Below are 26,453 nucleotides of genomic sequence, written 5' to 3' on the forward strand. Positions count from 1 at the left end.
GGAGCCGAATTGTCAATCGGTCTGGTTTCACTTCAGAACCAGTCAATGGATACGGATCTCAAGATCCTAATGCCAATGAGGCAATGCCATTAGAAGGTTCTAATGGATTCGGAGACAGACCCGTTAGTTAGGTTGAGGCTGTGGCCTGCGTTAGTTAGGTTGAGGCTGTGGCCTGTGTGTTGTGGCTGCTCACCCAACTGAAAAGAACCGCCGGCCGCCTACCAACACCACTTTCCCACGCGGCCCGCCGCGCCACCGCTCCCTGCACCTGGGCTCATAACTCCACACCCACCGACACCGTGGTCCCCACGAGGGAGATCGACGCGCGGACAAGGCCCACGCGGCCACCGGTTGCTTGCTTTGCTTCTCTTGTGGGAGACGCGGGGACGTACGCGCGGACGGAGGCGAGGTGCAGGTGCAGGACGGGGGGAAGCAGCTGCGACCTCTCCATCTCCGTCCACCACCGCTCCCCGAGACCGACCCAACTCCACCAAACAAGCTAATTTGGCCGCGGGGTGGCGTCAAATTCCAGCCAAGCGCCCCCGTTTCCTTCGCTGATTTAGCTCTGATTCTCTGACCACCGACTTGCCACCGGATTGAGCGAGCTTCGTGTTCATCGATTCATCGATCGATCGTCGAGGTACGCAAGGCCGCTTCGTTGCGTTCTTGCTTGTTTGTTCTTTCTTCTTTCCCTCCCCTTTTTCAGTTGCTTGATTCTGTTTGGGGGTCACGCGTCAAGACTTGGTCCCTTGAGCGTCTGCAACTGATTGTGGAAATGACCTGCTAGAGTTTAAGCACCTTGCTCAATTGGAGGATGGGAGTTGAAGATGCTCCATTTTAACTAGATCTTCGTGCAACAGTACTATATATTGCTGGAATTGTCGGTCGGGCAACACTTCAATGCCAAATAATTCTTTGAGATTTTTTTTTCAACCTGCAAGACATTTAGCATTTGACACAGGAAGCATCCGACTTCCGGGCACTGGTCCTTACCATTTTGTATATACTCCGTACAAGCACAAACACCTTAGTTGCCTTCCAAACATAAAATTTGTTACTGGCGAAAATTGGGAACAATTGGTACCTTTTGCTCCATAGTAGGGTCGGTGTTCATTAGTAGTCAGATGTTAAATCCAGCATGTGGTGCAAACGGCATAACTAACAATTGCAATTTCTGTTTCTAGGATGTCAAGCCTTGAGGAGCCACTTGGTCTCGGAGACCTGCCAAAGTTGAGTATTAACAGACTTGGAAGCCTCTCCTCGCCAAGAGCTTATCGTAGGGCAGAAGCTGATGACATCAACAATCGCAAGTAAGTCTCCTACTCTGATAGAAATGGATAATCAGGCTCGTTTGGCGACGCACCAGTTACTACTGTAGCAAAAATGGACGATCAATGCCACTTTGATTCAGTAAAGAAATCATCTGTAATATGCATGTTATCTGTTCGCTCGCAGGTATAACAACTCCTGCAATGGAAGCACTCAGATGGTCTTCCATGGCAATTCTCATGCATGGCATCCGCAATGCCGTCAGGCCGATTCATCATGTGATGCAGTGGAGCTTAGAGATCTTCCCAGAAAGGTACTTTGAATTCCAGAATTACCTAGTCATAATCTTCCAATTTACCATCCATAAGTGCAACTATAAATATTAGGAAAGAGTAACAACTAAAAATATTAATACCACTATGATTTCCTTTAATTCAGTTGAATCAATAATATGCCTTCAGGTTATGTGGGATCTACCAAGCTTTGTCAAGATAGTTGAAGTTGGACCACGAGACGGCCTGCAAAACGAAAAGGGCAATGTACCAACATCTGTCAAGATCCAACTGATACACAAATTAGTGGCTGCAGGTTTATCAGTAGTTGAAGCCACAAGTTTTGTATCCCCAAAATGGGTGCCGCAGGTGATGCACTTAAATCACATTAAGCGATCTAGTGATTTTTGGTGATTGCCATTTTTCCGTAGCGAACCTTCACTTTCTTATTTAGCTTAGTTTGGAAACTGCAGTTAGCTGATGCAAAGGAAGTCCTCAAAGGGATCCAGCAGGTGCCAGGTGTGCGGTATCCAGTGTTAACTCCTAACCTCAGAGTAAGTTCTATGTCATTTTATTTACACAACTTTACTGCACAGTAAAGCATTGGCAATGCTATACGTAATTGCCACTACATGATCTGATCGCAGCAATGAATGAGTGTTTACAGGGATTTGAGGCTGCTGTTGCAGCTGGTGCAAAGGAAATTGCGGTATTTGCATCTGCCTCTGAATCCTTCTCTAAGTCGAACATTAACTGTACCATTGAGGAAAGTCTTTTTCGGTACCGTGATGTTACTGCTGCTGCCAAGAAACATGGACTCCTTATCCGTGGGTAAGTTAGTGAGCTGTTGTTCTCTTAAACTTAAAACAAGTGTCAGTGAAGAATTGAGTTACTAGTGATGCTGCTTGGCCTGCATTGTGGTCTGAACCTTGCTTCCTCTGTTTGTGTTAGGTATGTTTCCTGTGTAATTGGTTGCCCTGTTGAAGGTGCAATCGATCCATCGAAGGTGGCATATGTATCTAAGGAGCTTTATAACATGGGGTGCTCGGAGATTTCACTTGGCGACACAATTGGTGTTGGTACACCAGGTACTGAACTGCTGACTGTTCTTGCCAATACTTACCCTTTGCTCTCAGTTTGTTTGACTAGCATGTTGAAACTGATCCAAGTAGCAACTCATCGAAACATTCCTGCTCCTTGTTATATTGTCTGTTTCAGGTAGTGTAGCTGCTATGCTTGAAGCTGTCATGTCCTTTGTGCCGGTGGACAAGATTGCTGTTCATTTCCACGATACGTACGGCCAGGCCCTTGCCAATATCCTAGTCTCCCTTCAAGTAAGTAAAGCCTCAATTTGTTTGTTTTGTCACTAAAAGTACTTAACATTCACATGAAGATCACCTTATCCTAACATTTTTCTCTGTTTCCTTAGATGGGGATCAGCATAGTGGACTCATCGGTGTCAGGCCTTGGAGGCTGCCCGTATGCCAAAGGCGCAACTGGCAATGTCGCCACGGAGGACGTCGTGTACATGCTCCATGGCCTGGGGATAGAGACCAACGTCGACCTCAACAAGCTCATGGAGGCTGGCGATTACATCTCCAGGCATCTAGGAAGGCCGGTGGGTTCCAAGACTGCTGCCGCTCTGCGCAAGCACCTGAGTCCCTGAAGATCATTTCAGGCCCTCCCAAAAGAACATGTATCAGCTGGTGTCATCACACGTACTTCGGCAGAATCGTAGAAGCGTCACTTCAGTTTGTTTTTGGCTTTTTTGCGATCATACACAGAAAACAAGGATATACACAAATTTGTATTCTGTCCTCGGACTGTCCAGAATAACCATCATCCTCCGTGATGTCATGAAAAAGAGTATACGAAATCGTAAGATATTGCCCCCGCAAAGTTGTGCTCGCAATCTTACATTTTACTTTTAAAATATCCTCTGTACTTCCTTTTTTGGGCAAAGTTTTCTTTATTTCCATCTTGGTATAGCCCATGACGATGATGATACAAGTTCACATAAGAGGCCAAGAGGTTCCCATATCTGCTAGCCTTATATCTTAAGGGGGTGTTAACACCCCCTAAACTTTAGCACATGTCACATCGGATGTTTGATACTAATTAGGAGTATTAAATATAGTCTAATTATAAAACTAATTGCACAGATGGAGTCTAATTCGCGAGACGAATCTATTGAGCCTAATTAGTCCATGATTTGACGATGTGATGCTACAGTAACCATTTACTAATGATGGATTAATTAGGCTTAATAGATTCGTCTCGCGAATTAGCATCGGGATTCTGCAGTTAGTTTTATAATTTGCTCATGTTTAGTCCTCCTAATTAACGTCCGAACATCTGATATGACCCTCCTAAAGTTTAGCACCTCGTATCCAAACACCCCACGTTCATAGGATAAAATGTGCACGTATCACTCATCACGTACTTTTTTTTTTGAAACTATTCATCATGTACTTTTATGTGAACGTCTTTGTTTACATGGTTTAAAAATGGCTCGATAAGGAGAATAGAAAACCAGCAACATGCTACATGCTGGTGCGTTGATTCCCCTCTACTGGGCCGAACTACTCGTTCCATCAGAAGTAGTGCCAGATCATAAGCACAAACCGGAAAGTACTCACCGACCACACCAGCAGCACCCCGTGCACCGGGCTCGTAGGCCCACTACCTCCGACAGGTGGGACCGTACGGCCTGTTAGGCGTAGCCCGAGTCCACGCCGCAGCCAGGTCTTGCCATCTCCGTCCACATTTTTCTTTTCAAAATATCACCTCCGTCCACAACAAACTCCTGTCGAATTTTCACCCAATAAATGGGATTACGGCTGCTGGACGCGTCAGACCTCGTAAGGCCATCTCCAGCCATCCCTGATTTCCAATCCAATTACCGTGCTGAGAGGGTCGGTAAAAAAATAATGCTCCATTACTTTTCCTTCTCCAATAATTATTGGGATAACCCAATAATTCACTTACGGAAATGCTATGTGCCGGCGTCCGACACGAGCTATGCAGATCGGACGCATGTGGCGCACTGTCTGGGCAAGCAGTCAGATGGCATTGATGATAACAAAGCACCGGACTCGAGGTTTTATTCCATTCTAATTAACGGCTGCTTTTCATGTCCGATGACCCTATCCTGCTCCACACCGCACACGCCTCCTCTCTCTCCGAGATGAGCTGCACCGCACACGCAAGATGAGCTGTTCCCAGTTCGCTTCACGAGTGCCAAGGGCCCCCTCGTCTCCCTCTCCTTGCTTTCTAATATGCTAACAGCATCCACTTCTCCGGCGAGTTCCCGTCCGCGGTGGCGCCGCTTTCACCCAGCTGCCAGCTGAACCTCCTCTACACCCGTCCATCAACGGAGCAGCTGTTGTGGTTCTATCTCCATCCACAAGGGCCGTCAGCCTGTTCTGTAGTTCCGCCATTGTTGTGTGACTGTGCGCACCCACGATGTGTTGGCGAGCCCAATGAGTGAAAGTGCACCCACGATGTGCAGGGCCTCCAGGAGTGGCAGGTGTGTACACGCCACTAGCGCCCACCCACCCAAAAACTGCTAGTTGCCTGCCACGCCTGCGCCGCGCCGATTGCCGTCCACCGGCCAGCTGGTGAAGCCAACAGTGTCGTGAGTGGTTTAGCAACTGGAGCTCACTTGTACGGGTCGTCGGGTCCGGCGGCCGACCTGTTTGTAGATCTGAAGATAGTTCTCTTCCCAACGGCCATATTGCAATAGATACGTCATGGTATTGCGGTAGAATTTTTTGGATGTTGCAAAAGTTAGCTTTTGATGTTTCATCTGTTTGCAACAGTCCGACTTGCTAGCAATCGAATGTTGCACTAACTTGTTCACGATGTTGCATATAGTTGTTTTCTTTGTTTCGGCCTCTTCTTCTTTCGCTGTTCTAATTATGTAAGAGATGTTTTTTGTTGTTGCAATACTTGATTTGGTCGAGATCGCAAGATTGTTTCTATTCGAGATGTTGCAACTTGTAATTTTTATTTGTTGCAATGTGTCTGTTTTGAATGTTGTACGAAACGATTAAGATGTTTCATGCACGTAAAGGTATTGCAAATTTATCTTCTGTTGAATGTTGCGTGAAATATGATGAAATGCTGCGCATAGGAATTTTTTATCCTATAATGAGATGGATGGCGTGCATGAGTTCCAAAACTATTTTTAGTGCATGTTTTCATGTTGCAAGTGTTGATTTTTAATGTTTCGATAGATATTTTTCAATGTTGCGACTAAGCGTCCGGTAAAAAATTTTATCGGACGTCTGGACGCTAGCACATTCGATTCACTTAGGCCCTGTTTGGCATGGCTCCAGCTCTGGATGGAGCTGCTCCACTCCAGAACTCCAGGTGGAGTCAGCTCCATTCCAGAACTCCAGAATAAAATGAGGTGTTTGGCTAGATGGGTGCTCTCAGCTCCAAAAAAAATCAATTTTCAGTGTGGATTGCCATTGTTACCCCCCAATTTAGGTCCCACTTGTCATTCTCTCCATCCCCATCTCCTTCTTCCTCAGAAAGGCTGCCCGGCAACCATGACACACCGTTCCCTCCTCTTTTTTTCCTTGCCCCGGTGCTCCCGTCGCCTCGCAGGAGTAAGCAAGCAGCTCACCTACAGACTTGATCTCCCTGCTCTGCCATCGAATCCAACAACCAGGGCACCAGCTACTCCAATCAGTCTCCCCTTCCTCTCTAATCTCTATCTCTCACACGTCAACCACCAGCAGCACAAATCCATGGAGGCCAAGACATTTCCGATCCTCTGCTCCTCCCTTGCTCGGGCAGAGCAAGCAGATCAGCGCCCCATCCCCTTCTCTGATTCCCTTGCACGGTGTAGTGAGGCAGCGGACGGCCGACGGCGTGAGGGAGGCGCGGCCGCCCGCCGTTGGAGGCGCGCCTGACGGGGTCACGGCGCGGCTGCCTGCCGGATGTGAGGGAGGGGCCGGCGGCCTGGTCCGGCGGTGGAGGGAGGCAGCGGCCGGCCGGCGGCGTGAGGGCGGCACGGCCGCCCGCCGATGGAGGCGTGCCCGACGGGGCCGTGGCGCGTCCGCCCGCCGGATGTGAGGGAGGGGCCGGCGTCCTGCTCTGGCGGTGGAGGGAGGCGCGGCCGCCCGCCGGTGGAGGTGCGCTCGACGGGGCCACGGCGCGGGCGCCCGGCGCGCCCGACAAGTGAGAGGCAAGGCGAGGCGACTAGCGGCGCTGGCTGAGGGAGGCGCGCGTCCACGCGAGTAGCAACGGCGGCGGGAGGGAGGCGCGACATGGGGGCTCGGAGAAAAGAAAACGAACCGTTTTTTCTGTAACGAGTGGCATTGGTGGGTAATTACCCACCAACTCCACGAGGAGGTTCAAAAGAGAGAGTTTTGGAGCAGCAAAAGAGGTGCTCCAAAACTCCACCCCCATTTGCACTACAGCTCCATGGAGTTGGCAGCTCCATGAAGTTTTGGAGTTGGAGTGTTTGGCTATTTTTTTTGCTGGAGTTGCTGGAGTTGTGGAGTGGAGCTGTGCCAAACAGGACCTTAAACTCTCCCTAAATAAAGGTGGAGTTGTGACTCTCCTAATATGGTAGTTGGATTGGGATAAGATTATTGAAAGACCGCAAAAATAACTCTCTTAATAACAATGAAATGAATATTAAGATATCCCTATAAACTAGTTATTGGGAAAATTTATTGGAAGACTACTGGAGATGCTCTAAACAAAGTACCCACGCTAGCTTTTGCTTGTACACAGAAAGCATTGATGTAAACAGTTGTATTCTTATCCTTTGATGATCCTGCATAACCAGGGCATCATGGAGGAAATTGTGTTTGCAGTATGCATAATGGGATGTCCCTAACAAATTTGGGGCAGTCTTAAACAGCCTTCCAAATGCAATATAGACCTTATTGTGTGCCTCTGGGGGGAAATAAAGCGTGTAAGAACCTGATCTTTGGCACGTAGCTTACTGTTCTTTAATATTCGGCTAACACAAATGAAAAATGTTGCAGCAAAAGTTGCCTACTGCCTGACAATTCATGTTTCGGTCATATACACATGTAGCATTATAATGGAAAAGGAGCAAATGACTTTGTCCTGCCCTCATGACGTAAAAGGAAGGGAGAAGTTGTCGTATTCTGTTATCTGTACTATATTGCATATAAGAATGAATTTACAATCAGCACAGAATTCAGGGGGGCCATTTCATCAGCAGTATTTCAGGTATAAATTTACATGTTTAGTAGAGCTGGGTTTAATCAGTTGTCATGGTTACTCCAGGGAGAGTTTTAAGGATGGCCAGGCATTCCTTCAACAGTGCCTTTGCTTGTTCACTTTTTTCAGACTCGCAGAGCTCAGCGAGTTCACCCTCAAACTTGGCCTCTGTTCTGTCTGTCAATGGAAAGTCTCTATACAGTTTGCTCAACTCAAGAAGGCACTCTGAAGCGGCAGTATGAACCTGTGGAGGAGAGGAGACAACTCGTGAGGAATAAGGTTATCTCTGGAGGCTAACTGCTAGTCACAAACTAAACAGGATTTCCAGAAACCACCGGTTTAAGAAATGGCAATGGGTCTAGTTCACCATTTACACGGCTGTGACCTGATATTAGGGACTATCCCTAGCAATTCAGGACAGGTTTGCAACATTCTTTTCTTATATGCGAATGAATGGTATGAGTATTTGGGAAACAAAAACACCAGGTTTCGCTGGCCATTTCTTGCCCCAGTAAGTCACTGGGAAATGCTCCTGGCAATGCCATGCAGGGGAACATTACCAGCACAGTGCTGGTATTTCAAAATGCACTAACTTAGCCTCCATGATTTGCTACACGTCAGGTATGTGTAAGTAAGAACCATGGAAGGAGATTAAAAGAAAAGGTGGGGGAAGTAACACAGCAGTTCTTTATAATATTAAACGAACACAGTGGATCCTAGCATTCACCTGAGTGAACTATATGCAAAAATAATCCCACTTTCTTAAGATGCTTCTCACATAAAATACCTACACATTTTGCTACGTTTCAACATGCTTGTTTGACCCATGAGGCCATGACCATACAATCCATGACAGATAAATTTTACAGAACTTTTGGTGATTTGGAGTTACAAGAGGCCACATCAGTTTCACTGAGTGAAAGTGACATGACTGTTCTTCTCATCATTAATGGCCACAGACAAGCATAGACAGTGTTACAATTACAACAAGAAGACTGCTAAACCATGCATTAAACACACTCATATCCAATGTCATAATCTCTACTGCTTTCATTCTATAAACACACAGATCAATCATAGGCAAAATATATTCAATGCCAATGTCAGTTATTCGTTAGCAGGAAGACGATATGCTATCTTCAAGTAAAATTGCTATGACAATATATGAAATTAGCTAGTTAGGGCTAGGTATATAGAAAATCACCTGAGCAATCTTAACTAAGCGTATGGAGTCTACTACTTTTGCCGACACCAAATGAAATAACTGAAAAATAGAGAAAAAAAGGTTCATCAGTAGTAACAGAAAAAAGACAGCAAATGCTGAAGCTGAATATAAAGCCACACAAACTATAGGATATACCTCCTGAACCAAGGAAGCTGTGGCTTGAGGCCATGTGTCACTATCATCAGAATTCTGAAACTTGTGGCACAACTCTTTGACACACGAGAAGGATGACAATTTAACTGCTAATGAAAAAATATAAGCATTAAAATGAAAATTTTCAAGCATCAAAGACAAACCTCAAAGATGAGTATTCAATGTTGTCCAGAATATATTACAGATCTTGCATAGAAAATCATACCCTGCCAACTTTCCTCAGGTGAGAGAGAATTCAATATTACTTCTAAAACATTTTTCTTTTGACTCATAATATCCTGTGGAAAAGCAACACTGATGCAAGACGTGGCACAGTTGAGCACTTTATCAAGAGAAACAGAGGCACCTTCACTTTCATCTTGTTCTGTAGAAAAGAAACCATACACAAAAGCTAAAAGAGTGAAAGAAGTACTCAGAGAAATAGCTGATAATTATATAATACGGTTGCATACATACTCCAACATACATTTAGCATAGAATTATCTAATCAAGGAAGTATTGCAGTTCTATGAGTCTGCAACTTCCCAAATTATTAACATAAATAGAACTATATATTTTAGTACAAGTTGAGGCTTCACTTTTGATTCCGAAAGACAATTCAATCAGTGATAGACTGATAGTAAGTAAATTTTACTGATTAGAGTAATAATATTTCATTACATGTATTTAAATCCTATGTCTCTGTTCATAAATAAAGTCTTGCTACATGGGGGGTATCAATGTATTATTATGGAGGTGTTATCGAGCTATTCTTAAGGTCCTTGGGACTCAAAATTATGTTGCCTACAAAACAGCCATAATTTCAATAGAGAGCATCAGATAGAAGGGATGCTCTTGCATGATTACAAGAAGCTTAATTTAAGCATAGTCATTGGCTAAATTTAAGGAGCTCAAAATGACAACTGACCAGCACCAGCAGATGAAGTAGTCAATGATGAACCTTTTGTCTTAGAGATAACAGATTGGTTCGAAACCTTGTACAGCATAGGAAAAACACTATTGAAAAATCCTGGATCTCTGAATGCTGTAATCACCTGAAAAATGATGAAAAAAGAAGCAACCTAAGTACATGTTACCAATTCTAAAATTCTATAAGAATTTCCTAAAGGCCATTTCATTGAAAAATCTGTGCTCATAAAATGGCATGATAAGAGGACATGGCCCTTTTGGGATTCATTACTTCATGTATATATTTACTGTCCAAAAATGTTAAAAAGAATGGATTAAATTCCCATATAACATGGTTCGCCAGAAGAATGTATTGCATATCTCCCTAGGACGCTTTGAGCGAAGGGTACTTCGCACGTTTCAGAAATCTTTTCCCCAAGACTCACATGTATGACTGAAATACTTTTAACCTGATTAGGTTACAACCTTCGAGAGAAAAAAACTAATAAACCTTTAGCATGACATAACGTAACAGTTGAAAGAAAATGCTGTCTGCTAAAAAAAGAAAAGAAAAGATTGGTCAACAAAAAGGTAAGGGTCCAATAATTAGATGAGGATTGAAGAAAAATACTTTCTGTAAACACAAGAAAGCTGCTTCACGGTACACTTTTGATTTCTTATTGCACGCAGCACAAACAGCATTTAGTATAACACTTGGCAAGCTGGAGTCTTCTGCTGTTATAGCATCATGACAACAAGAACACAATGAAGCCAGCGCATCCAGAATAGCATCTTTTCCCTGTTGAAAAGTTAAGGAAAAAATAAATGTACCAAGACATCGATAAAGATCCCAAAAAGAATGTATAAGCAAACCACCCAGTTATCATTTCATGAGAAGGGAAGAGTGAGTTACCTCCCAGAATCGACCTGGCAATTCTTTCAAAAGTGATTCGAGAATATTATGGTGGTGCGGCGAAAGGGATTCTCCAATAACATCACATAGCTTCTTTGTAGCCTTGGCTGACTGCAAGGATAAGGCTGTACAATAAGCATATTCCAAGCTACAGACATTTAACTGTTACTAATCTGATATCCAGATGGGCAGGAAATCATGAAACAGACTGTACCTTTTTTTTACCAGCCCATGATGACGATGACATGCAATCACATAAAAGACATATAGTTTCTGGTAAATACAGTGCTAGGGTTACTCTTTCACTACTAGGAATATCCTCCCAAAGTTCTTCATATAAGGCACTGGTGTCTTTGTCATCATCAAATCTGAAAAGAAGTTTTGTTTATAGACACGGAAAGGTTTATAAATATCTGAAATATCAATGTCTGAAGTAAAAAAAAAAACGCAAGGTTAATAAATGTGTCCTTCACATACCTTGACACAAATATTACAGGGATAACCACTGCATTATATCCAGCAATTATATCTGGTGCATTGCTCAAGTAGGCTTTGATAAGAATTGCACCAGATAGCTGATCATTTTTCCCACCAGAATGCAGAGAGGTAGTATCTTCAATAAGCTTCTGAGCCTGGGAGGGGCTAGCATATTTCAAAACAGTAGCACAAGAGGACGCAAAGGCCCTTTTTGCTGCTGAACTCCTTTCCTCCAGAACAGCACTATACAGTAACTTCAGTAACAATGCTGTGAATGGTTTGATGTCAATCATGACCTTCTGTACCAACAAGGTGATGAAGCTAGCAACACCAACTCTGAAATCACACAGAAAACAAATGAAACCATATGACTGACATAATGAAAAATGCAGCATTTGATGCTATCATGAATAAGATTTACGGTAAAAGCAATACTAACCTTGTATTTAAACCAACAGCTGATCTAACCATTTGGGCCAGGCGAGGAACCAATATATCAAGTGAATTCTTGTCAACAACTTTTATACATATATCAAGAGTTTCCCACATTGGAGAATCTTTAGCCACAGCTATACGCAAGCTTTCAAGCTTATCTGTTTTGATGCCAGCATTCCCTGCATGCATCTTGATCCAAATACAGGAGTGAGTAAAGAATTGCATCTGAGAGATATACACCTGCAGAATCATCGCCACCAGTCCTTATAAAAGGGAAACAAAATTAGCATACCTCGACATAATTCAACCTTTGATCCTCCAGACTTGACAAACATTCAAGCATACAACTAACAAGTTCTGGCAGATGAGGTCGAAGGGCAGGACCAGCACCCTAAAGACATTAGGAAGTCATAAGCTAAGGATATCCTCTTTAGTTGATTAATTTGGTGATGGTAGCTACATGAGCATAGTATATTAACAAATGAAATGAATACAGAAAAAAAGCTATGATCTTTTGTTCACCGAATATGTTAAAGTTAAAACACAGATGTCGAGAAAGCTACCATCAAATTTAGTAAAATACTGAGTCTATTCCACTATAACTCATTATGTATCTATTTCTGCCTCTCTCCCTCTCCCCCTGTTTGTTGTATTATGTGTGGTTAGCACTCCAGGGCACTTCTGCATCTATATAATTAAAATACCACAGTAGGGGCTTGCTTACTGTATTTCATTAAAATATATATATAATTCTCATGTCAGATATGCAGCTTAACTTGCTAAGTTTTACCATCAGTGTACCTTAGCAAGCTTCATCACCAAACTAATCGAGGCTTTTTGAACACTTGAAACTTTACTGAGTATGCCTTCAGAAAGCAAGTATGGCAGCACAATGATCATTGTCTCATTTGCATCAGAAGTAGAAGTTAGTGATACATCACAAAGCCTAATTGTCAATGAGCTCACAGCTCGGCACAAACTGTCACCAGCATTCCGCACGGTTTCCTTTATGTCATCCATTGCACGAAAGGCGGTTGTCCATATTTTTCTCAAATGCTTAGAAACCTTAAAACAATAAAGAAAAAGGTGAGTTATAATTTGTTCAGAAAGGAATTTAAAAAGAGGTTCATAACACTTTAATATAGTTTGTGTCGAATGAAATAGTGAACTAACGAAAAAAAATCATAACACCATGCATAAATGATCATTTACCTGACTATATCTTCGACCTTGGATGATGTCTGCAAGCGCAAGACAGGATGCTTCACGAGAGCGCCACAGCCTTGATCCAGATTGAACCAACAAATCCTCTACTATGACATCGTAATGTTCATCTATAGCTTTTTTTGGATCTGAGACAATTAACTTCCAGATGTGTGCCATTGAATCCTAAAACATGCAACTGGAACTGTAAGCTCAGAGGAAATGCCCTATGAGCTTATTAAGAAATTACAGCACAATAAGATAAAGTATTATTATAGCTATCAATGACAACCAGAAAATAGAGCAAGAACATAATAGATTCTATAAATAGTTAGATTTAAACAGAAAGTCAATGGTAACTGCTGCTGAGAGGTACCCTCTAAGCATGAGATTTTTCTTTTGTCTATTTTCTAAATCCAAGTTACAGGGCCACGTTTAAATTAATTTCACGGGCTAGTAGCTAGTTGCACGATTGTGCAAGGGGGTGCATTGATTATTAGAAAACTATCAATGTGACAGAAAAATCTTAAAGAGTTGCATTACGAAACACATGCAGTGTTTAACTAAATTTAATAGAAGTTTCCTCAACAACTAGAAAAAGTTGAGCTAGTTTTATCCGCAAATCTGACAACAGGACAGAAAAGTGTATAGCAGTATAACATAACTAATGCAATGCTGAAATACAGTTGTTAAGTTATAAAGCTCAAACTTGCTGTACATGGATAGCTTATTACTAAATTGGTGAAATCAATATAAAGTTAAGCTTAACTAGTTGAGCTGTTTGAGGCATCATATATTTGCTCAGTACCTCAGTTTCTTAAATGAGATTACTTGTTTGTATGTAGTTTCACAAGAGTACGTCATTCAACCAAGCAATTTAATTTCAGTCTCTTAGGCAAAAAAAAAGAAACAAAGAAGATGGCAGATATGGGTGATGGGAGTGCACAATTTGATACCTGGATATTTTTGTCAGGATCGTATTGGTAACGGACAAGCCTAGGAATTAAGGAATTCAGATAAGGTTGAAGTGCCTCGCCAGCTTGTTTGGCTATCTTAGAAAATCCAAAAGCAGCACCCCTCTTAGAATTGAGGGCAGCCTGATAATTAGCTAGATCCATGAACTTGTATATCAGGTCCGGTTGCCCCATCTCATTGGCAAGGCTGCACAGCTCCTTGTAAGTGCTAAGTTTCCCTCCAGTAGGATTATTGCCGATTGTGCCTTCTTGAAAGACCTCAGAGTCCTCCATCAACTAATGCAAGTACAATAAAACATAAATACTTTGGAATAAAACATAACTGCCTAGAAATAAAATATAAATCAAGAAAACTATGCACCTTAATAGCTTTCTTCTTTCTTGCAGTGCCAGTCAGTGTGTTCACAAGAGCATGAACAAGCTGCTCTTTCATAGATGCATCACCAAGCTCATAAACAATGCTCATGCCTTGGGATGCCAAATCTTGTGTAAGCTCATTTGGATCACCAAGAAGATGCGAAAGGGCTTCCTGTGAAAGAAATGTCATCTACATTTGTAAACAAGGTGGAAGAACTCTGGTGGGAAGAAAACAATCAAATACAAGAGTGGTATCACCCCTAAGCAAGAACTGTTGCTAGCTGAAGAGAACAGATACATTTCACCAGTATATGCATAAACAGTTCAACCAAACGATGATTCTTTTGGCACCACACTACAGGGCTAAATTCAGGCATAGAGTGACATGTAAAAACTAGTAAGAACTTCCAAACTAAATCAAAAGATAGTGCAGTTTTTAAGTGGACCGGCAGTTAGCTTCCATGTCTAAGTCACTGTAGAATACTGTGCTAAAGTTAGCTTCCTAGTCTAAGTCACTATGGTTTACTGTCACTAACATATTATATAGGTCAATCACCATGATATGATGATCTACAGATTATGCACTGTTGCAGTTTAGATAAAAGTAAAATATGTATGAGGAATCTCTAATAATTTATGTACATTCTTGACTGGCAAACCTGGATTTGCGGGAGTAGTTCTAGGATCTTTGGATGTCGACCGCAGTACATGGTCAGTGAGACCAACCAGATAGTACCTGCACAGCGTTCTTCTTTTCTACTGCTATAAATTAGTGTCTCGAACAACTTTTTAATAATTTCTTCTCGAGCCATTGTGTGTGCCTCTTCACAGCCACTTCTTTCATAGACATTACTTGAGACTAGAGGTGCATCACTAGTAAGGTAGTTTGTGGCCTGGGAAAGGGAAACAAAGTTTGTCTCCAGTATCTCATCTGCTGTAACAGGAACTTCTCCCCATATGAAAGATAGAGCCTCTCCGGCAGCAAAAAGCACATCTTCTACCTGAACAAGCATAATTTAAATATATTTCAAAGAATAGTATCATGTTAGCCGCAAAGTTCGATGTTTTATGCCACTACCTTAGAACGTGAAAGGCTAAAAATCAAGTCCAATGCATTATTTAGGTGGGGAAAGGACATCTCATTCCAAGATATGTGCCCCAATGATACCAGTATTTTCTGTATAGCCTTAGTATCATTTTCAGAAAGCAGCTTACTCAGCTTCTCATGCAGAATGGTTAATAGTCCACCTGCAGGCAAAAACAATTCAAATAAATAACGTCATAGATGGTGAAAAGCACAGCTCATATGCAGTAGAGATTTGAATAGCAAGTTTAACCTGTAGAAGAGTTTTGGTTGATGGAAGGCAGTGCACAACGCAGACCAATATGACCAAGAGATTCCATTGCAACGGATGCTAATGTCGAACCTTCAGATTCAACAACTTTTACAAGAATATCAACTGATTTTTTTACAATTCCTTCAGGAATCTGCACATGCACTCATCAAGTACAAGAAATTAAAACTTAAACTGAAAATATAGAAAATTAGGTGTTCATAAAATTATGTGTAGTGGCCATAAGTAAGCAATGTGATGGCAACGAAATTTATTGCATAATAGAGACATAGACACTCAAACTTGTGAAGTGGCCATAAGTAACTCAAAAAACATAGAAATTGGATATCTATGTTGACAAACTTGTACAAGTGGTTCATACATGTCAAATCTAGTTTGGCTCACTGAATCTTGGGACTAGGTACTTATGGGGCAATCATGCAGCTATTTCTGCTACAATTGTCCAACTACTGCTGCTGCTTGCAACACTGCTGGGCCACCTTTTTTGTCACAAGCTGGTCAATGAAGCGATAATGACTTGAAAAGTGTTAGGAGCCCTAATAGTTAGCAAAAGCTATCCATTGACTTGCATGACCAAACATAAATGCCCTATTTAACAAATTGTGGTTGGAGAACATGGAAAAATACTTATATTGTTCTGTACATCTAGGGAAACTGTTGGTAAGTTCCCCACATCATGATTTTTATAAAAGAAAAAAAGTAAACTAGAAGGGAAAACTAACTAACTTACCTAGGGAAAAAAACAACAGAAATAAATCAGAAATGTCACTCTGGCAAAGGAAAAGTATACTCAAAGATGGAGTTTCAAGGCAGAGCAACTTAAGAAACTGTGCTAAATTTCATACAAAGGCAACAGCAAAGAAAACAAATCAGTAACAACAAGCTACGAAGTTGGGAAGATGAGAGAAATATGAATGTACATAAGATTGCTTCAAACAGCCAGCAGTTAGATACCCGATCGCACATAACGCTCCATGGTAATTTTCAAATCTGGCACAATTCATCATTTAGTCACATGAATCAGAAGTTACAAGGCAATACAAAGGACATGTTACCAGTGTTGAAAATTTCATTTTCATACCTTGATGGGCGGTTTTGATCAAGTGTTGAAGTGAACTCGGACAGAAGTGTTAGTGCGGCAGAGCTTGCAAGAGCTGAAGAAGCAATACCAAGCAGACGCGAGGCAGCTTCACGAGCATCAGAATCAACATGTCCCAATAGAGCTCTTAGCCACTGTATGCGGTCTGCATACCGTGATGACACCAACTGCAAGTTATGAAATGACAAATTTAAAAAGAAATCTGGGGAAAGCATGAACTTCTTTTAATAGATGACATCAAACAGAAACCTTTGGTTCACGAGTCGAAAGATCAACCAATGACTTCAAGGCCAATGCATGCAGTTCACTAGACCCTTCATTTGACATGGCATGTTCTAAGATGACACACATTTTTGCTACTGGAGAATGAGATGAATCTTCTTGCACAAGATCTGGGCTATCACTAGCCTCAAAGCACTTCATCAGAAACTTGATCATTGAAAGAAATGTTTTTGTGGGGAATAGCAATTTTCCATTTCTCTGCTCATCAGAATCCAGCAACTGAGGTCGTTGATGGCAGATATAATTTATCATCTCTGTAACATCAGGATAGTTGAAATCAACAGATCCTGCAGATGGTTGCCTCCCATCATTTAAAAGATTCAGGCCAGCTAGAGCCATTTCCCTGGGACAACAGAACCAAATAAGAGAAGGATACATAGATGGTTAAACATGAATAACTTATAAAATGCATACCCTGAAGAAATGCGCTCAGGTATCAGAATCATAATCGAGAATTTTCTGTCAGCATACGTGTATGGTACCAAATGTCAAAGCAAGATCACCAACTATTCTAAAGTTTTTCTCGAACACGCAGGAGAACTGCATATCATTGTACTAATAGTAGAAGAAGAGTCATACATAGACTCACACAACACCCACAGAACACACACCAACACACCCACACACACACACACCAACACTCTCACAGACCAAAAAACCTGATTGCCCGAAAGGGCAAAGGACGGCCTGACCACAAAAGAACCAGGGATTAACCCACTCCCCTGGCAGTGAGCTGAGAGAGGCCCGTAGCTCCTGCCATGCTCCACAACTTGGCTTCATCCCTTGCCAGAATCAGTGCAGTAGCAACGCTAGGAGAAGCACCATTGAATACACAATCATTATGGTGCCTCCAAATGGTCCATCCCCCCAGGATGATAAGGGAGTTAAGACATGCTCTCATATCCCCACTAACCAACAACTCAACCTTTTCCCACCAGTCCTCAAAAGAGCTATCAGTAGGTTGAGGGGCCAGGGCAGCTAGACCAACATGTTGCAGTAACTGGAACCAGAACTGCCTAGCAAAAACACAACCTACTATTCTAAAGTCATTTGAAAAGTTGGGAGTTGAAGGAAGTCGCTATTTTCATCCATCTAGAGGACATGGGAAACGCTTCTTGAGATCAGCAAAAGGGGGTTTACAACATCAAGTCAGGTAAACAGTTATTGATCTAGCATGTTTTACAATCTGAATTCAATCTAATGGTTTACTAACTGACAAATATTACAACAAGTCTACAATAATTTACAGCATTTCCTTATACAAAGCCAATAAACTCTTCAATTTGTTTTTGCAATATTTAAAAAAAAAAAGAATAAGAAGCCAACCTTATGTCCAGTTTAACATCTGAAGCTCCAGTCATGCAAATGTACCGGCTTGGGCAGTGCTGTGTATCATACAATGCCGTTGCCCATCTTATAGCAGAAAACCGAACCTCACTTTGCTCCTTTAAGAAAATTCATAACAAAAATGTAAGATCAGACAATTACATAAAGTTCAAATTAAGAGCATAGCAACCCTTGGATTGAGGCCCTTAGAGGTAACAAGATATTGCAATTTGGAAATGATTAGTCCATATATAATATAAAAAATGTGATAGTGGAGGCCATGTTTAATCCATAGGAGTCCCAACTATCACAAAAACCACAAGAATAAATAGCCACCCTGTGAAAATGCCTCAGATACAGAGTATAACCAAAGGAGCCAGAAGCGATATGATAGGTTGTCAGGCTTCACATGCTAAGAACAAATTTACTTGTCACTTTCTTAAGAAAACTGTGGAGAATAATTTGGATCTTTTGGCTACTCCAATGATGAGATCTAAATTGGGAATTCAAGCCATAGTGGATTAATATGTGGCTTCTTACAGAGGTGACCACAAGCGCATCCTGATTCCTGAGAATACAGATAAATATGAAACTAGTGGGGTCAACATCCCTGTAGTATGGTGGTAAGTCCTCCAGTTATAAGGCTACCAATACAAAGAAGGCCCCTCGCATGGGTTAAGACCCGATCTATGCCAACAGTGTCCCCGTACAAGTAACAGCCAGCTTTCGGGTGACATTTCTCAACCTTTCAAGCAATGCCTTTTGGATATCTCTCCCCTTGCCCCTGAGTCGAATTTTTTAAACAAAAATGAAATCCCAAAACTTGCCGTGGGCTATTTGAAGTAAAGACTTGGTCAAATATTGTTTGAGAGCAATTGTTAAATTTCTGACATGTTTTTGCATATCAATTTTAATAGTATTAGCTGCAGGAATAAATATAAAACCAAATATAAATTCAGAAAATCAATCTGATTTTGTGAAAGAAGGTGCTTCTACACTTGTATGAACTAGTCAGCTTCTAGAACCCTGAATAAAATTACTTCGTTATTTGCATATCATTCTCACCTGTTATGTTATGTAATAGCTTTACAACTTGTTTTCTATCATGAATTTTTTTCTATTATTAAACAAAATAAAGCATGGACCTTCCTTTAGTTTCCTAAAGCAATGACTCTGTTTTTGATCTTGCAACCCTCATACTGAAGTTAATTATATCTGCATTCACTAACTATCACCAATAATGGTACCATCTATATAATCGCAATAATAAAGGCTTAGCACGATAGTAATCTAAGAACCTATGATGAAAAGGACAACAACTTTACCGCTTCACAATTTTCCAGGAGAAGCACCTCAAGATCCTTCAGTACTCTCATTGAAGCACCCTGAAATCAAGGCCAAGGAAAAGAGAATGAGGCTAACAGAAAGTTTTCCAATTAGAGCTGGGAAACATAAGATGCATAGAAATCATGGTAGAGTCATGATGCATAACAACTATGCAAGAATGTGGTAAAATGAAAACCCAGTACCAACTTAGCATTGGTTCTGATCTTAACGGTGGCAAATCTGTGTTTTAGGTTATTCATTTCTTATTAGGTCCATGCTAAAGTGTCCTGCTAGATGAACCAATTATAACGTACCAAAGCTCACGTAATACTTGCGAGCAATCACATAAAGGGTTGCCAATACAGAATATGAAATGCCATTGGACTGATGTGTAATTATGAATCCTAAGTATTAACCAAGCAATCATATCAATTATTCAGGTAAGGCTTAATATGAACTTCACATACAAAGAACTCCCTCTAGTTAACCTGGATGTCTAAAGGCAAACAACTAAACAAGTCCATATTAAACCTTTTGGAGGCAAGAACCAAAGCTTAAACAAGTTGTTGCCGCTTATCCAGCACACAGCTCAATTGTAGCAAGTTTTTTACCATGAAGCATCACAATCTGTCCATTTACTTCATTGACATTAGCATTTACAAGTTGTACCAACCATTAAACAAAATAATTGGCTGTATAGAATGATCAATTAATTACATTTCAAAATCATCTCTGCAAACATCTTCAGTAGGTCACGAAAGTACACTTTGGAGAAAGCAACAAGCCCTCCAGAGTTACCTTATATGCTGTAGCAAGGGAAGTGGCCGCCTCCTGAATCGTCAAACGAAGAGATTGATCCTCCAGTCTCAAAGCAGTAAAGAGTCGTATAGCCATGTCAGTTTTTTCGCTGCAATATAATAGAGGTAGAAAAATCATTCATTATAACACAAATGACTAAGAGCCAAGAAAGTTTAAGAAAATATCGTGCCTGAATAAATTTGGCATGCGAGAGGCCAGCAAACCAATAGCCTGGTATGCAAATATTTTGGTATCTCTACCAGTAGAATCTGGAGACGAAGAAAATCAACAAGCTGCTCAGCATTCCTCAAGCAATTCAATATCGGAAACGCGGCCATCAAAGAGAAGGGGATCAAAGATAAACAATGTTTAGATGAATAGACAAAGCATATATAGTCGAAAGACCTGTTTCTGTAGTGGAAGAACCATCAAGGGAGCGCAATATTCCACTAAGGATAACAGGACCGATTAACTTTAGCTGGTTGGTTACTGCCTAAACATTACATCATTAATATCAGTCTAAAATACGGTAAAATAATTAGACTAGGTTGCAAAACAAGAAGCTTGAACAAAATAAGCCAATAATGCTAGAAGTTAAGATATTTGCTGTTAGAACATGCAAAGTGCACATACATGTTTGAACACCCAGACCGTGAACTCCATTCCTAACTGCTTCAGCCTTGAAGTAGTTCCGCTTCCTACAGGCATAGAAATACAATGAAACGTAAAGGTGGATTTACTAGCATACAAAATTTTTAGTTAAGTTATTGCCCTGTTGTAACATCAAAAAAGATGGTTCTAACAATAAATTAAATGTAAGATGGGGAGATAGAGTAATTGATAATAGGTTCACAGAAATACAAGTTCAACTGTCAACACATCAGATAAATCTGTGCTTAATCACATTGAGAATGCAGCCAAATTAGTAACTCATAAATGGCAACGAAACTGCTTTCCGAAACCAAGATGAACATGATTCTCATGTAGAATAGCATGTTGTGTAAGAGAATGCAGTTTATTCCATATGACGGGGGGGGGGGGGGGGGGGGCAAGAAAACAAAACACAATAAAAATATCAACAAACAAGATGCAGTTTATTGATGATATATAAATATTAAGTATGGAAAGACTACACTTGCTAACAAAAGAGTTTTTTTTTTTAAAATGCAACAATTAGATACCACAACGAATAAGACCAATTAAAAGAAATGAAGTGTAAAGGGATACAAAGTGGAATACCATAGATGCAGCCAAAGATGCATTGAAGTGTGTGTGGAAATGCATTCGCTGCAGCAATGGATCGGCAGAAAACACTCATAAGCCTCATGCGCACTGAAGCATGTGCTGGGGAAACTTTCAGCTCTGCAGCTATATTTTCTGCACCCACAGTACCTGTCTCACCAGAGAATACTATCAGAGAACAAGGCTTGCAACAAAGTATTCAGACACAAATTGAGAGAGAACAAAAGCAAAAAGCTTGAAATTCAAACCACATTGATCAGAATCCTAAAAGTAGAAAATGCTTACCATTGAACAGCGTGAACAGTTTCTTGATGAGGTTGGGATCTTCTAAATTTACTGCTGATGCTTTGCACTTTAACAACTCCTCTCCTTTCTTAGAAACTGATTCTTGACTAGATTGAAACAGTGGTTAGCATCATTGTCGACCCACATAAAAATTCCGATATATTTTAGACAGAACTCTCAAATAGAATACCTATCTGAAGCAGCAGATAAATAAAGAGGGTAGACAATCTCAGGTGCAAAGTTCATAGCTTCAATGATATTCAAGATTCCTAGCTGAAGATCGAACAAGGAGTTAAACCATGAGAAGGCCACGTGCATTGTACAGGTAGTACACTCAACAACTAAAATGTGTATGTACACTTGTGCAGTGCAGACATGATTATACATTTTTGTATTACCTTTCTTGACGCAAGTATGTCGCCTTTTAGTGGTATTTTTCCAGTAACACGATCTGATTGGGCAACTGAAAGTCCTGCTGGGCATCCAATACTGTAAAATTTGACAGCAGTCAAATGTCCAAGTTTTAGAATTTTGTTCTGTACATTTTACCTAATTTAGCAAGGAATACATACCCTTGAAGTGGTGTTTGATACAATAATGTGTGAAAGCAGAAGTCAGCAAATACTAGACCATCATTGGATTCAGTTATTGCTCGATATTTTGAAGTGGTAGTGTCATCCACCTTATGTATGTTACATTCACCGATAGCCTAGCCAACAAAAGAAGCAGATTTAGAAAGGGAAAAAAGGTGCAAGTGCTATAGAATGTACAAACACCCAGGCGAAAAGGCAGATACAAGCAGTTCTTAACAACTTATTAAAATGCGATCATTCCAGTAGGGACTTGGCAAACCTTTGTCACAAGTCTCAAGATGATCCCTTGATGCTGAGCTGGAACATTTGATATATTGGTCAAGAAGTCAGGCGCAATGTTTCCTTTCTCCTGTTACAAGATGGCAAGCTGATACGGTTAACTTTTGCAGAAATGTTGAAGCAGCTCCGGAGAAAATTAGTGATTAACAAAGGAAAAGAGAATACCTCGGTTGGCAGGCGTTCAAACGCCATCTCAATATATACTATGCAGAAGTTTCGGACAATTGTTGAGGAAGTAGATTCAGTATAGATATTCCATAAATCCAGCATTGGCAGTGGAATCTCAGGCCTGTGCTTCACCCTTTTGTTAATGTGGCTGAGAATTTCCATAACCTGACCGAAAAATGAATAGGCATCCCACTTATTAACATTGATCCATAAAGCATGCATTAAAACATAAAAAGAAAATAGGCCTGCCCCTTTACTAGAGAGGAACCATACGTAGTACCTCTACCGAGTCACAGTACTGAACTTGAATGGGTTTAAGATCTCAAATGCAAGATATTAAAAAGAGCAGTGTAGAATACCACCACAGCTGTTCTAATTGTGTAAACATGCTAATTGTGAGAACCATCAATAGATGCAATTTTGCCCTCGAAAAACCAATGGAAGCAATTGCCGCAGGGAAAATAGGCAACAAACACTCAGTTCTACCGCGGAAAACTGAAATTTCTTCATCACCGCGTGAGCAATATGTAACATGATGAAGGAACCAACAAATCCAAGTGGAGAGGGAGATCGTCACGCATGGCTCGTACTGAAATTAGGATCCGGTAAGGGCCGAAGGAAGAGGACTAGGAGTGGTGGTGCGCTTACGAGCTTGCGGACGGCAGGCGCGGGGGAGGCGAGAGAGGTGATGGCGTAGGGGAGGACGCGGGCGAGCACCGGCGCGAGGCGGGCGTCGTCGGCGAGGGCCAGCCGCGTGAGCATCCGGTCCAGGGCATCCAGCCTCTCCGCTTCCGTCTGCTCCGCGGCGGCGGGCGCGGCCGCGGTGGATGGCGCCGGCTGCTCCGCCATTTTCCGCCCTGGTGCCTGGTGGGTGTTGGAGTCGCCGCCTCGCCGGCGTTCCCTTCTTCCGGCGCAAGAAGGTGAGAGGAGGCGCGGACTGGCGGAGTCGATGCTAGTGAGGTTCGAGTCCAACCTGTTGATAAACACAACCCGTCCGTGCGAGTCGGAACTCATTTGCGCACCGGACCTGACCCGACCGGCTCGTCTAACCAAAATTTTGGCGCCCGCCGTCGGCCGTTGCCGCCATCTCCGACATGATCGAACAGCTCGACGACCTTAGAGGCTTGAACCTTCCCCTCCCTCTTCGCCTTCCACGCCTAAAGCAAAGCACAAAAGCAGTGGCGCGATGACCTCAATGCCAGCCAATAATGATAAATTGGTAACGTTGAAGGGCCATAACCAGTCATAAACTACGTAGAATAGAAGGCAGGATGATCAGCCAATAATCAAAATGTGAAGATGATACTTCCATTTTTATTTCTCCATGTTCTTCTCAAACAAAACTTATTCATGTTACAAAAAACACACACGCAGCAATTTAATTTTGTTCGCTGCAGTCTTGTTCTTGCTTCAGTGAGTTCAGTCCATGGTGTAGGCGATGTCCTTAAGCACCTCGGCATGCTTGTCGAACAGCGCCACGAACACATCCACCCAACCACAACAGGGTATTTCCAAAGGACAGAAGCAGAGGAGCTTCATTACAGTTCACTCATGGAAAAAATAACACATTTATTCTATTCTAAAAAGTTAACGAAAACTGTAATTATAAGCTTGGATACGCGTGGAGTGTGACACCCGGTCCAATTTGGTAGGCCCAGTATGACCCATGATTTGGTAGGTCCAGTATGACCCATGAGCGCAGGTGCGCATGTTTAGTACCACATTGCTAGTTTAGCAAGTGTGGAGCCAACTTATAAGCCTTCGTCAACCAGCCATAGCACCTTCGGGTTAACCCTTTTACACGAAGCGAGGACGAAAGTGTAAGCAAGGTGCTATGTGTATGCGTGCCCGCCCCTCGGAAGGGCTGGGCGATGCGGCTTTGTTGGATGGGGTGTGGTATCAGAGCTGACCCTCGCGGTTGCGCGTACGGGCCAGTGTGCAGGCATATGGCGCATGGTGCATGTGGGCCCGGGATGAGACACACGACATGACATATAGCGCCGGCATTGGACGTATGGTCATGCGCTTAGAGGGAACGTTCCTTAACATTTGCTTATGCGTGGGTGAGTTGGACCGATTAGGACGTCGGGTTCTTTAAGAGGGGGTGAATGTGACACCCGGCCCAATTTGGTTGGCCCAGTGTGGCCCATCAGCGCGGGTGCGCATGTTTAGTACAACATTGCTAGTTTAGCAAGGGTGGAGCCAACTTATAAGTCTTCATCAACCAGCCATAGCACCTTCGGGTTAACCCTTTTACACGAAGCGAGGACGAAAGTGTAAGCAAGGTGCTATGTGTACGCGTGTCCGCCCCTTGGAAAGGCTGGGCGATGCGGCTTTTGTGGACGGGGTGTTACATGAAGACCAAAGGACATTGCGCCAAACATCTACATGATCTCCAAAAGGAAAAAAAGATGTGTGGCGGAGGCCTTGCAGGGAACAACCGGACTAGTGACATAAACTCACATGGCGACATAATAACCATACACCTACAAGAATTTATGACGGTTTGGCGAATAACTACAGAGACCCAACTACAAACACAACATGAGGACATCAGTCATTGGAAGTTTACATCGACTGGAAACTACTCAACAGCCTCCGCATACAAAGCACAGTTCCTAGGGTCCACCAAAGCAGCACAAATCAAAACACTCCGGTGTTGTTGGGCGCCGCCGAAGTGCAAATTTTTTGCGTGGCTCATACTGCAAAACCGAGTGTGGTCCGCTGATCAACTTGCACGTAGAGGATGGCCACACTCACCTGTATGCACCTTATGTAGAAGTCTAGCAGAGACGGCACATCACCTACTGGTCGAGTGCAAGTTCACCAGGAAGATTTGGAGCCTGCTGGCCGGATGGACTGCTTAGCCTAGCATACACCTCTAAGAATGGCGACAAAGCAGCAATGTCCTGGACTGGTGCATAAACATGACAAATAAAACTGATTAATGGAAGCTCTCAGGAAGGGAACATCGTCAATGGTCTTGCTGGCCATACGGGAGATCTGGAAGGAGTGAATTATGCGTGTTTTCAATCAGGAAGAGATGGCAGCCATCCATCACTTTAATGGCAAAAATCAAGGAAGAAGTGCGAGCATGGATAATATCAGTGGCAAAGGACTTCGCAGATAAGGATAATGTCGGATATCTCATATTTTTGTCGAATACGAATCTGGTACCGGATAGAGAAAAACATTGAAAATCGAATACAAATACATCCATTAGAGATCCATATTAAAAACGAATATGAATACGGATATTCATATTGACGTTTTCAGCGGATACGGATAATTCGGATTTTCAAACATCCAAATCCATCCCTAACC

The 26,453-nt window shown here is 42.1% G+C and overlaps 2 protein-coding genes across 3 annotated transcripts; one reads left to right on the forward strand and one right to left on the reverse strand.

Moving 5' to 3' along the window:
- The first annotated feature begins 322 nt into the window (after nucleotides 1-322).
- Nucleotides 323-3,440, forward strand: LOC117866396 (uncharacterized). Its single transcript, XM_034750591.2, has 9 exons — nucleotides 323-640; nucleotides 1,185-1,310; nucleotides 1,456-1,582; nucleotides 1,731-1,910; nucleotides 2,015-2,095; nucleotides 2,209-2,372; nucleotides 2,493-2,629; nucleotides 2,760-2,875; nucleotides 2,971-3,440. The coding sequence occupies exons 2-9, from the start codon at nucleotides 1,186-1,188 to the stop codon at nucleotides 3,205-3,207; spliced, it is 1,167 nt and encodes a 388-aa protein (XP_034606482.1). The 5' UTR covers nucleotides 323-640; nucleotide 1,185; the 3' UTR covers nucleotides 3,208-3,440.
- A 4,231-nt stretch (nucleotides 3,441-7,671) lies between these two features.
- LOC117833748 (uncharacterized) lies at nucleotides 7,672-24,144 on the reverse strand. 2 transcript variants are annotated; one of them, XM_034713346.2, is made up of 35 exons: nucleotides 23,778-24,089; nucleotides 23,127-23,294; nucleotides 22,942-23,031; nucleotides 22,662-22,798; nucleotides 22,488-22,578; nucleotides 22,280-22,362; nucleotides 22,090-22,196; nucleotides 21,802-21,954; nucleotides 21,196-21,260; nucleotides 20,968-21,055; nucleotides 20,753-20,831; nucleotides 20,563-20,671; nucleotides 19,764-19,823; nucleotides 18,439-18,557; nucleotides 17,080-17,455; nucleotides 16,813-16,997; nucleotides 16,652-16,721; nucleotides 15,714-15,864; nucleotides 15,455-15,624; nucleotides 15,036-15,377; nucleotides 14,381-14,548; nucleotides 14,002-14,295; nucleotides 13,055-13,231; nucleotides 12,644-12,907; nucleotides 12,135-12,233; nucleotides 11,847-12,031; nucleotides 11,408-11,743; nucleotides 11,145-11,298; nucleotides 10,931-11,041; nucleotides 10,649-10,816; nucleotides 10,037-10,163; nucleotides 9,335-9,493; nucleotides 9,112-9,215; nucleotides 8,956-9,015; nucleotides 7,672-7,995 (listed from the first exon to the last, which is right to left on the reverse strand). In XM_034713346.2, the coding sequence occupies exons 1-35, from the start codon at nucleotides 23,976-23,978 to the stop codon at nucleotides 7,792-7,794; spliced, it is 5,454 nt and encodes a 1,817-aa protein (XP_034569237.1). In that variant the 5' UTR covers nucleotides 23,979-24,089; the 3' UTR covers nucleotides 7,672-7,791. The 2 variants fall into 2 exon arrangements, 1 of the variants encoding a protein (XP_034569237.1); XR_004635539.2 differs by lacking the exons at nucleotides 7,672-7,995; nucleotides 8,956-9,015; nucleotides 9,112-9,215; nucleotides 9,335-9,493; nucleotides 10,037-10,163 and having other exon boundaries at nucleotides 10,676-10,816; nucleotides 10,931-11,043; nucleotides 11,146-11,298; nucleotides 23,778-24,144.
- Between the last annotated feature and the right edge of the window lie 2,309 nt (nucleotides 24,145-26,453).

This window comes from Setaria viridis, chromosome 8, assembly GCF_005286985.2.
Source record: "Setaria viridis chromosome 8, Setaria_viridis_v4.0, whole genome shotgun sequence".
NCBI classification, from domain to species: Eukaryota; Viridiplantae; Streptophyta; class Magnoliopsida; order Poales; family Poaceae; genus Setaria; species Setaria viridis.